This window comes from Enoplosus armatus, chromosome 22 (genome assembly GCF_043641665.1).
Source record: "Enoplosus armatus isolate fEnoArm2 chromosome 22, fEnoArm2.hap1, whole genome shotgun sequence".
NCBI classification, from domain to species: domain Eukaryota; kingdom Metazoa; phylum Chordata; class Actinopteri; order Centrarchiformes; family Enoplosidae; genus Enoplosus; species Enoplosus armatus.
Window position 1 is genome coordinate 3,329,173 of NC_092201.1, and position 12,146 is coordinate 3,341,318.

General features: G+C 39.8%; 1 protein-coding gene across 1 annotated transcript in view; it reads right to left on the reverse strand.

Moving 5' to 3' along the window:
* dgki (diacylglycerol kinase, iota) overlaps positions 1–12,146 on the reverse strand; it is a 60,608-nt gene that overhangs the window by 28,414 nt on the left and 20,048 nt on the right. The window contains exon 2 of the mRNA XM_070928687.1: positions 3,162–3,270. Within this exon, the coding sequence (XP_070784788.1) occupies positions 3,162–3,270 (109 nt within the window). The remainder of the gene's footprint in view (positions 1–3,161; positions 3,271–12,146) is intronic.

Consider the following 12,146-nt stretch of genomic DNA (forward strand, 5'->3'; position numbering starts at 1 on the left):
TCTCACCCAAGATTATATTCAGTCACATTAAACTGCAACCATATGCACATAAACACCCGGCAGTGAGAGCGGTCAACAAGTGTGTCAAGCACATAATTGCCGCTGCTGAGTAGGTGGGTAATTTCACAGCGCATGTTAATTCAAGGTGCTAATCAAAACACTACAGGAGCTACTGATTCAAGTGCAAACACACACCTATACGCACACGAACATGTAAGTGTGTGACACAAAGTATCATCAGGACCACAAACTTTTGTGTCATATGTTTTCTTTACATTCGTTTTATCTGGCTTGATATCACAAACGTGCACAGATACAGTTGAGGTCATTTCTGGCTGATCTTTGGAACTGCAATCACACACCGTTTCCACAATGATTAAAACTATGTGTGAGATAAAAGTAAGGCTAATAATAGTTAAATCATGCTGTCAGCTTCAAGTTGAATTAATATATTTATAGAAGGTCAGTCTTTTAAACATGGGAGTGATGCTGCAATCACATGGATTCAGGCATGACGATATGTTGCTATTTCGTGTCTATTACCTCATGTAATTATTCTAGTAATGCATGTAGTTATAAAATGCAGCTTTCTCTTAACACGCTATTGCAAACTTAATATTAATCTTATAAATTCCCTCCAAGACGTGAGGTCATTCATTCATTTCCAACATGTGAAAAGAAAACTGCACTTGTGTATTCTTTGTTTATCTTTGTCTGAAAAAGAGACCTTTTTAGCTTCTCGTTGTCCAGATGTTTTCTCCTTGTGTCAATGAGCAATATTTTAACTTTAGACGTCAACGCTGTCTACCGTTACCGTTGCCGGTATTTTCTGCCGGCCTCACCTAATTTTACCGCCCTGCTCTCGTCCACTAAAAGCCGACTGCCTGAATCCATGTGAATGCAGCATAAAATCTGTTTGTGTTAGCGAGAATATTACTGTAAGAAAATCGATTCAAAGCAGAATATACAGCAGAGAAATGACTGTGGGTAACAGATAGGAAATCAATCAATCAATCAATCAGTCATAATGCTCTGCTTGTTTTCCGTGTGCTAGTCTTAGTGGTGACGTAGTTATCATAGTTTTCACTGTCATGTTGCTTCTGCCGAAATGTTGATAAGTGACCGACTGGCCAAACAGACCTGAACTGTGATAAGAAGAACCAAAGCTGTCTAATCTTCTAATCTCTCCCTCTGTCTCTCACTTGTCTCTGACGGTGAATCATGGCCAGAACTGCCTCCGCCACAGTAGACAGTAAGTCACTTTCCATTTGTAAACATTTCCATTTCCTCATCTTATATCTTGCCATCCTACATGCAGTAGGAACGCCCCAAAAATACAAAGAATCAGCTCTTCGTTATGCCGTTATTCTGTCATTTTGCTAAATGTGAATATAGACAAACACTATCTAACTCATCAGCACATGAAAGGGACCATAAAGCTGTAGTAAATCAACCTCTAAGAGTATATTAATGAGTGATTAAGTACAATAATTATATATGAGTGTGTGTGTGTGTGTGTGTCATGCAGAGAGCTAAAGGCCAGTGATGACGTGGTGGAAGAGTCCCTGCAGACAGAGCCAGAGGGGAATCTCAGATAATACAGCACGTTTTATTTACTATTCATTATGGATGTGTGATTCACTCAGTGCCTAATTATACAGTATAATAGACTGTTACGACAGTGAGAAGTTATGAGCTGACCAAGATCACTCAAGACTTTAAATCTCCCTTATTTTCTGCCGTTGTTTTGTTACACAGGATGCATTTTTAGTTGGTTTTCTGAAATGAGTTTGAAGCTAGATTTTGGATGCTGGTTTTGAGCCCAAAGCGCTGTGTTTGTTTTCTTTTCCGAGCCCGGTGTGCTCCAAATTTAAAATGCTACCTACATTGATGATTCTGAGTAAGAAAAAAACCCAAAACCTCCCTCTGTCACAGTCATTCTTTTCTTGTTGAATCAGATAAAAATAGAAGCATGCCTTTCTTTCCGTTTGGCCCATTGTAAACAAGGTAAAGTTGGCAGCAGTTATTTCTGCCAACCCTGTTTCAGAAACATGGACTACCTTTACAAAATCAGTTCTAGAAGGATCTCAGACTGTTTTTGTGATGACTGCAGACCAAAATATCTGAATTTGGAGCAGATTTTCTTAAGAAATGTGATGTAATTTACAAAAGTTTTAAGTTATTTTGCGTATTTTGTCATTTACGGAACTAAAAGATCATGTCTAGGAAGTTATTTCTAATATGTTGTTTCTAGTTGATGGAAAAAGATAGTTCAAGTACTGTAGGATGTTAGATTTGATCTGCTCTGTCAGACTAAACCACTTCGGCAGAAAGATTTTAGATTATTTAAGGAGGAAAAAGTCACTGATTACAGAACATTTCTAACCTTTCCCTTGATTTAACCTTTTTTCTGGAATGTGGGCCTTTTACAAAATTGCGCACTCTTGTCAGAAATTGCTCGAGATATCAGGTTTGCGTGCCACAGCTGAAATGGACAAACATGTCTCTGTCAGGTGAAACAGCTTTACTATTTTTACTCACATGGATTTCAATGGAAATAAAGATGCCAATCAAAATGTTTGTTGCACTTTTTGACCATCGCTGACTAATTTGCAGAGTTGTTTCATGACATTTTCATGAGCACTTTCCATATCAACTTGGCATTTGCCTAAGCATACATTTATACAAGTTTTATGTAAATCAAAATCCATTAAATTCTGCAAAATAAACCCAGAGAACGTCACATCCCATAAAGTCCTGACACATAAAAACTTTCTTTCCCACGCTCAGTTATCAAGACATTTTCTAGTAATGATCAGAAACCCAAAAAGAAAATTGCTGCTTTTCATTTCCACATGAACATACGGCTGCTGAAACCAGTCTGCTGACAAATCTGTTAACATAAAAATCCAAATGCCGTTCAGTGAGACTCAGCCAGACAGAACAAGGACAACAGAGAATGGGACAACTGTCTTTTTGTGCCATATTTGAACCCATATTGATGAATGTGCATGATGTACATTTTGCATTTAAGTTCTTTTAAGTACGTGTGTAAATATGTACAATAAATACACATAAACAAGAAGCAGAGAACAAAGAAACTGACAAAACTCTGATTATTGTTCATATTCAGTTATAGAAAGTGTATGTGCATGTCTGACCGTCCAGTCCACACCGGTACGTAGGTCCTTGTTGGGCCCGTTGGATGCAGGAGGCAGGGCGGGTTGGGGTGGTCCGAGGTGCTGGAGGCCTGAACGGGAGATCGCCTTCCTAAAAACAACATGAGACAAACAAGAAACTTTATTAAGAAGAAGAGAGGCCACGGATGCAAAAATCAACACTGTCATCCGCATGTATGACACAGCTCTCTCACCACGAAGCAGCTAAATCACACAGAGAACCAGATCTCAGTATAATTTGGTATGTAAATTCATTATTCACGTTATGAGACCACATTTCAGCGGGTTCAGCTGGAGATACTCGGTTGAGGAGAAGTGGCAACAGCTTGGAGGAGAGACTGCCAGCAGCACTTTGGGGTGACGAGAGAGAGACGGAGACAGATCCGTTCTGTCAGAGGATGAGTCAGCAGTCATCTCTCCCTCTCCATGTTTCAGTCTCTGACTCTCGCCCCTATTATACTTCCTAGTCCCATTTTCTCTCTCAAAAAGGTGATTATTAATCTCAGAGACGAGTTAACTGAATCAAATATGACAACATACAACATTTAATCCAACATCAATATACCTGTGATACGTCAATATTGTCTTTTTGCTGGAAAACAATATTGGATGAAGGAACTTCACCACAGCTGAGGGTTAAGTAAACGGCCCCCTCTGGATCTCAGACCTCCCTGCCTGGTAAACACCCCCCTTTCAAACTCCACACCGCGTCACACAGGTCACCCCGTTATTAAACTGTGGTCTGAGCCCAACATCAGAAAACCCTGGTGACATCGTCAAGGTTATTTTGTCAGACAAAGCTCCTCCAGAGAGACAGAAGACTTTATACAACTGTTTTCACGGGCACATTCACAGTATAACAATTGGTGATTAAACTGCATATCATTATCCATATCAAACTTTTCATGAAAGGTAAATACCACTTGAATATTTAAAGATGAATAAGTTTGCAAACTGATTTTTAGTTGCTTTTAAGAGTGAGTTCAGAAACGTTTCTTACAGTTTTATCTGGATCCATTATTATTCCAAGACTTTAATTTAGTGTGTGGTTTTGGTAGGATTTTTAAAATTTGTGCTCAGTTCTTGTACTCTATATTTGTCATGGCTTCTCCTGCTTTGTTGAAACAAATCACTATATACATTATATACCTTAAATACTTATCTTTACCATGGGCTCACTTCAATTAAAGTACTGTATTTTAACTATTCTCTGTGAATTGAAACTTTGAAGTTGAAAATCTCACCTTCATTAAAACCCCCCCAAACAATTTCAGAGTTTTTAATAAAAGAGTAAAGCATTATTTAGCATTATTTTACATTTTTCATGTTTCTATTACATGAAATGTTTGTGTGTATGTACAAGCAAAACATCTTGTACCCATAATTTCACACAACTTGGATACTTTTCCAGATCTGGAAAACGCAGAATTCCTGAATTAGCAGGCAGCGTGAGCGAAAAGCACGACTTTATAGTAAATTGGTAATTATGGGAATGAATAAGTGTGTGTGTGTGTGTGTGTGTGTGTGTGTGTGTCAGTGGAAAAGGTTGCACAGAGCATCTGACCCCCCTGTTGAAAGTTTCAGTGGCCGTCTGTCTAAAATTATCAACCGGGACAAAGAGGAGTCCACTTACACACACTGTAACCTGATGACACACCCCGACACACAAACACACACACATATATGCATGTACGCACCCTCACGCCTCTCGGGATAAAAATAGCATTGCGTGGGTGACAAAAGCACGAATGCAAGGACGTATGGTGACTGGACATATGCCACATAGAAAGGGACCACACACACACACACATACACGTTTACAATTTTTACAACAAATGTCTTATTTTGGTAGTTTTGTTCATCATTTCCTTTACGTTTGACAACTTGTAGTGTTATATTTAACCGCTGAGATCTGAGAACATGGCAACATGCACTCGAGTCCATTAAGGGAAGTAACACGAGCGGTCAGACGATCGGGCGGCTTGTCAACGAACCCGCAGTTTTATTGAAACCACTTATTTTGGAAGTGAAAGCAAAGGCAGAAAGTGAACATATGTCGCTTTAAATGCAATAATCTTTGCTGTAGTTTTTGTTTCATTTTGCTCAGCGTGTGATGTTTGTTGGAATATAAACGGAAAATGAAGACAAATGTTTTGCTTTAAAGTTTTAAGTGAGTAAAATGAAACGAAAATGCAAATGAAAAGAAATAACGGCTAAAACGATGAAAAGATCCTGATTGAACATCCAACACACACACACACACACACACACACACACACACACACACACACTTACCTCTGTTGCTTATTGCCGTGTGTGAATGTTGGGCAATGAGGATTATTATAAACTGATTATGGTTGATCAGATATGAATGAATAGGCTGTGTGTGTGTGTGTGTGTGTGTGTGTTCATAATGAAACAATCCTTGCATGAAAGTGTGTACCTGAGTGTGTTTTGTTGCTAACAGGCAGAGAGGGAAAGTCAGAGCTTCTAAAAAAAGACCTAGAAGCATCAATGTACTTGACATACTCATCACGAAACAAGGTAAATGGGAATACACACTTAAATATACAAACACACACACACACTCAGACACTCTCATTCAGAGGTCATGGGGCACCATTATATTTGAGTGAGTCCTAATCTACTAAAAGCAGACAGGATCATAGGTATTAAAGCTCACTCCTAAAATCTAAACACACAAAAAAAAACCTGCAGTGTGAAGCTTTTCTGTGGTCTGCACACATCAAACATGGTAACACACACTCTCGCTTTGCCTCAGAGTTATTTTAAGTAGATTTGTCCACAAAGAAGGCAGTGAAAGTGCATCAGTCTAAAAATAAATCTTGCTTAAAAGCATTTAAATAAACAGGAATGACAGCCAAGCAAAGCAAAACTACCTTGTGAAAGAACACAAATCAGCCACGGACATTCAGTGCTGTTTCTGTTTGTCTTTTACATAAAAATTTGTCAACTTAAAGACAAAACAGACAAACACTCTCAAAGAATGTGTGTTTTACGTAGGACGTACAACTTTACATGCGCAGTCAAGAAACAATGGGAATAATCAAAAGAATGAGAGATGAGATGCAGAGAGATGTCGACATACTGTGATGTTGTTTATGGGAATAAGAACGTGTACCAAATTAAAAATCTAATTTCATCAGTGTTGCAAAAGGTCGGCAAGTTCGCTCGAGGTGACACACTGTGGCAACAAAAAGACATTTATTTTTCTACAAATAAAACATTATACCATCAGAATACAGTCTGCAAGGAAGTGGGGAACGTACTCTGTAACTGGTTGTAACACACATTAAATGACCAGCTGCATTTAGGGAAAGTAGAAGTACTACAGTATGAGCAAAATATACTAATGTGCATTATGCAGAATAGCCCCCATAATCATTATCAACATTACTCATGCATTAATGTGCACGAAGAATTGTGTCATTCATTTTTCTTCAATGTGGAGCCAATTTCAACTGCTTAACTATATTTTATATAATAATTATATGTTATATAAAATCTTAAATTACAAAGTATCTGGTAACTAAAGCTGTCAAATAAATGTAGTGGAGTAAAGAAGTACAATATTTCCCTCTGAAATGTGGATTAGGTAAGTGACTATTTGTGTGTCGTCGGAGTTTATCCCCCAAACGCAATGATACAAAATACAGTATCAAACGTTTACAGTGAACTTTACAGACTCGGCAAGATTAAAGTCATTAAAGTGAAGCAGAGTTCAGAATAATGGATGGATGATGCACTCATGAATGTTCTCTGTTCGACAAAAACCAACATGTTTCTACACATCTTGAAAGAGGTGGTGTCCCTGCAGCTAATGCGACATTTAAACAAGTCAGGTAGGAGAAACGTTAGCGGAGAGGAACCGACATTCAGTGTGTTAAAGCCTCCGGTGAAGAGATTATATTGAACCCTGAATAGAGGAGTTGAAAGCAGCTGCTCTCTGCTCCTAACACCACCTACTCCCTCTCTCTCTTTATAATTCTGTCTCTTCATCTGCCCTCTTCCCCTTTGCTGTCTCTGGAACTAATCGCCCTCCTCTTCCTCCTCCACTCTCTTCTTCTACTCTCCTCCTCTTCCTCTACTGTGTCTCCTCCATCACGTTCAGTTCTCTCACATCTTCCCCTCCCATCCTCCTCCTCCTCCCTCTAATCTCCCTCTTTTCTTTTTGCTCCTCCTCTTCTACCATTCCTCCTCTCTTGTCATCCTCTGCTCTCCTTTCTCATCCTCCCCCTTGTCCCCTCCTCCTCCTCCTCCTCCTCTTCCAGCAGAGGTGGGTTGTCAGCGTTGCTATGACAACGGCACAGCGGGAGCATCGGCAGCTCATCCAGTAATTACATTGGTAGAGAATTTGCTGTGTGTGTGTGCTAACCCAACTTTACAGTAAACTATAAATGCAGTTACTTAGACAGAAGCCTCATCACCTCATGTGGGACGTGTGTGTGTGTACGTGGACACACACACACACACACACACACACACACACACACACACACATATGCAGTGCTTATACTGTCTTCATTTCACAGCCTACACACTGAGGATGATGTAATCTCTGTAAATCCTCAACTGTCTAAATACAGATCCTCTGTAACCACTGAGGGGTCAACGGTTACTACAGTAGGAACTGTTTATGTCGTTCAGTACTATTCAGGTGATTAAGGTGGGAAGAAAATAGGCTTCTCGTGGTGGGTGGTATCGCCGACAGCAAAAAAGCCTACACTGGTGTAATGTTCTCCGCTCCCTCGCTGCAGTCATTTAACCAGCATCTGAACATCCCAGTGTGCTCAGCCATGGCTGTGCAACACCGTTTATGATTAATGATAAAGTGAGAACAAAAGTAAAAGCCACACAAAAACAAGCAGCTGCAAGTGGGAGGAATCGAGTTTAACATCTTCTGACTGGTGGAGCGCAAGATGTTGTGATTATGTGGGAGAAGTTTGGTTGACAAAAGAGACACAACTGCACTAGTGTGGGTTTAGTGTTGAGTCTCTGTGCTGGCAAATGTTTGTTCAAGCTACAAAGAACTACACTACTGAACAATGGATTCTGTTATCAGCTATTAAAGCTATTAAATGTGGTTACTAGCTTATTTGGTTAAAAGCAAAAATGTGAGAAATGTGTGTTGAAAGAGTCACATGTCCAGAATGTCCCGTCATTGTGAGCTCCAGATGTGCATATGTTGATTACATATAAGAAAGGGGAATTAGCACTAATTGAGGAGTGCTGACACCTCAATCATGCGCCAAAAGGGCACACTTGGTTTGTTTAAAACATGACTTCTTCATTTTTTAAACTGAACTAAAAGTGCAATATGTTTCACGACTGCCATAACATACATGACGCTGGCTATAATCCCTGTATAGACACAGTTACACGCAGAATTTAAAATGTTAGCATTGCAGCCGCTTAACAGTTTCACTCACCTGTAGCCAAGAAGCCGGTGAAACCAACGCACCCTTTTCACCCTCCCTCTCCTTCCTCCCCGTCCACCTGCTCCGACATTTATCATTATTACTCTTGATGGTTCTCCCTCTTATTCTGTTATCCTTGTCTTCCGACTGAATCAACCGACACACTCGCAGCAGAGGTCAGGTAATTACGCCTATCAACGTAACAGGCGACGGAGACCTGACACCAGACATCTGAGCTCTGTGCTGTGTGACAATGTGTGTGTGTGTGTGTGTGTGTGTGTGTGTGTGTGTGTGTGTGTGTGTGTGTGTGTGTGTGTGTTTTTTGATTCGGGAGAGGGTTGAACTTAAATAGGTCGTACAGAGTTTTAGGTTGTAGATCAGGCTTGAGCGGTGAGACTAAGTTATGGTTATAGGAATGAATGAATGTAGTCAATGGAAGTAAGAAACAATAGTGTGTGTGAGGGTGTGTGACAGCAGTGGTGTCCAATTAACTATGACACTGGATCCACTACAGCTCAACTCCCCTGTACCTCTGCCTCTTTCTGTTAGATTAAAGGTAATAAGCAAATTTACAAATGTAGACAGCAGAATAATAATGTTATAGATATTTACTGGGATTTTGGTTTATGATAATTGTCTTTTCATTACATTACATTACAGTTAAGTGACTCCATAGCCTGTGGTTATTGACTGACATGAACAGAAAATACCTAGTAGTAGTAGTAGTAGTAGCCTAGAAGTGGGCGACAGTAGTGGCACTTTACATCCAAATGTAGCACAGATTTTAACCACATTTTCAGAACAAAAATGCAAAGTTATGTGTGTTTCAGACAAAGAGGGTGCAACGAGAAGACATAATTAAAGGAGAACCTCAAACGGTGGGAAGAAATGTAGAAAACATGATGTAAATATGGCATTTTGGTTTGTTTCATGTATTCATTTGAGGAAGGTTACAGTCTCCTCATTACTCCACACAGATCTGATGTTTTCATCTCTTCAGTTGAAGCTTCAGTGGACGTCATGATTAATTCGCAAAGTCCATTTCCATTGCACTTTGCTTTTATTGACACGCCAACTTTTTAAAAGCCTTTTTTGCAACTTTCTTCCAAATTTTCTGCTTTTTTTATGCACAAATTGAAAATGTGCATAAAAACATAAAATCTGTGTTTAACGATGGTATCATACGATCATATGGAAATATCAATCAATAATGTGAAGGCACATTTTCTAACAATTAAATTGAGGAAGCATTTATAGATAAAATAACAAACAAAAATGCCTATTTTTGGCCATTTAAATGTAGGTACGTTATCATATTGGTGCAAAACAAAGCAGTCCAGCTCACTGTTGCACACACTGCTAACCTGATAAATCCAGAGACATTAAAGATACAGCTAACTGAGTATGATAATGGTTAAAATGTTGCTGTAAGAGGACAGTATCTGCTTTCAATAAAAGGATAAAAGGGTCTCTGAGTGAAGTTTCCCGCCTCTATCGGCCTCCGCCTCTCTGTGTCCTTTCCCCCTTCATTCCCTCACAGGTGAATCTGCTCTATTTTTAGAACATTACGTAAGAGATAACCTGGCAAAGGCAACCTGAGAAACACATGCAGACACACAAGTACATGAGCTCATGCTAACATACGCACACACACACACATCAGTTGTATTAAGAGAGGCATTTAGCTGGATGTTTGTGCAGCAGAGTTGGGCTGATATGGGGATTTAAGAAGACCAACACTTTTTTCAGCCTTTTTATGCTGATAGAGAATTTAATTCTTAACAGTGCAGGAAAAAAACGACGTACCAGAGGATTTAAATGTCTCCTTCTGACCAAAAATAGAACAATAGAAGTACTAATGAACACATTCTCTAATAATAAAATGCTTTTTAACACAAGGGTTTCCAAAAGATGAGAGTGTGATTCCTCAATTGTGCCGCCGTGTAACAGACCCCCAACTGAAAGTGCCCAATTTCTGTTTCCATTTATAGCTTCACAACACATTACTTTTTAATAAAAGTCTAGTCTTTAGTCTGAGAGGAGTTGGATGCAGTCCAGAGGAATCCTAAGTCACTAGGACCTGCAGGTAAAGCACCTCATAGCATCAGTGCTTTGTAAAAACAGAATGATAATGAACTTTTAATCTATATTTTAATGGCAGCCATTAAACAAGGATTCAATCAGCTCACCAACGAATTGAAAACAATCCAATAACCAGTAAAATACAGTTGACCTCAGTCCCAGCCGTCAGTATTAATCATCAAACCAAAAATGTGCTCTTCAGACCCCACTTCACTAAGTGCACATCAAATAATCACCAACTGCGATACATATATAAATAAAGGTGATTTCATAGCCATCGCTGGATTATCCAGTAAAATCTGAGCTGTATGATGATGATGATGATGATCTAAGTATGATGATTTGTTTTGTCAGCTGGAACACAATATCACATGCTGATGGTATTTGATGCCAGATACAATCTACTTAAGTCAATATTGACACATTTTATAAGATATTTGTTTCTGAAATCTATCTAACTTTAATTTAACTTGCTCCTCACGCTCCTGTGTAGTGAGGATTACTTCACCTCTCGTTCACTGACACGGACCAATCACCTGTTAATCACCAATCACTGCGGACATTCTCTTTTCTTAGTAGTTCCTTAGTAAAAGCTTTGTGAATAAGTGGAAACTCTTTTAGGAGGACTCCTTGAGGTAAGATGAGATCCTTTGTGAATACGAGCCCTGGGTTTAACTCCCAGCAGTGTGACCTCCAGCTTTGTCAATTCAGCGACCATAGCTTGCTGTGTTTGCAGGTGAGACGATCGTGTCATTCACTCACGGCTTGGCGAGTCACACCTCTCCGGGGGACGAGGACAGCGACATCTCAACTTCATCACTGTGTGCGTTCAACTGACTGAGGTGAAACAACCTCACAAGATGGTCTGTTAGCTGCAGTGTGAACGAGCAGAGAGCCTTGATGTTAATATGGACGCAAGCACACACAGATGTAAAAGAGTCATTTACATGGAGCTTAAACACTAGAGTTGGCAGACTCAGCATGTCCTCCGCTCAGTACAATCCAACAAACACTCGTTCTATTCTTCTGTTGCTCCACTTCTTCCTTCTTTATCTCTCTCCTTTCAATCTTCCCCTTTCTTTCCATCTCACCCAAATTTCTCCACCTCCTTTTATCCTCTTCCTCACTCTCTCTCACTCTATGTGGGTCAGTGTGAAAGGCTCGTTCGTTGCCGCTGGTGACACAGCATGCCCGGAGTGTGTACATGTGTGCGCATGTCTGTGTGTGAGACAGACAAGAGACAGAGTATGTGCCTGTGTCTCTACAGGCCTCCTCTCAGTGCCTCAGGTAATGGCGGTGTGATGGATAAAAGGTTGATAACCACATGAAAGCACACACACACACACACACACAAAAACACACTCAGTACCTCACAAAGACTTTATGAGTCCTCCTGGAGCCAGGAGGGCTTTAGCGTCTCATGACGTTGGTTGTCATTTTTAACATA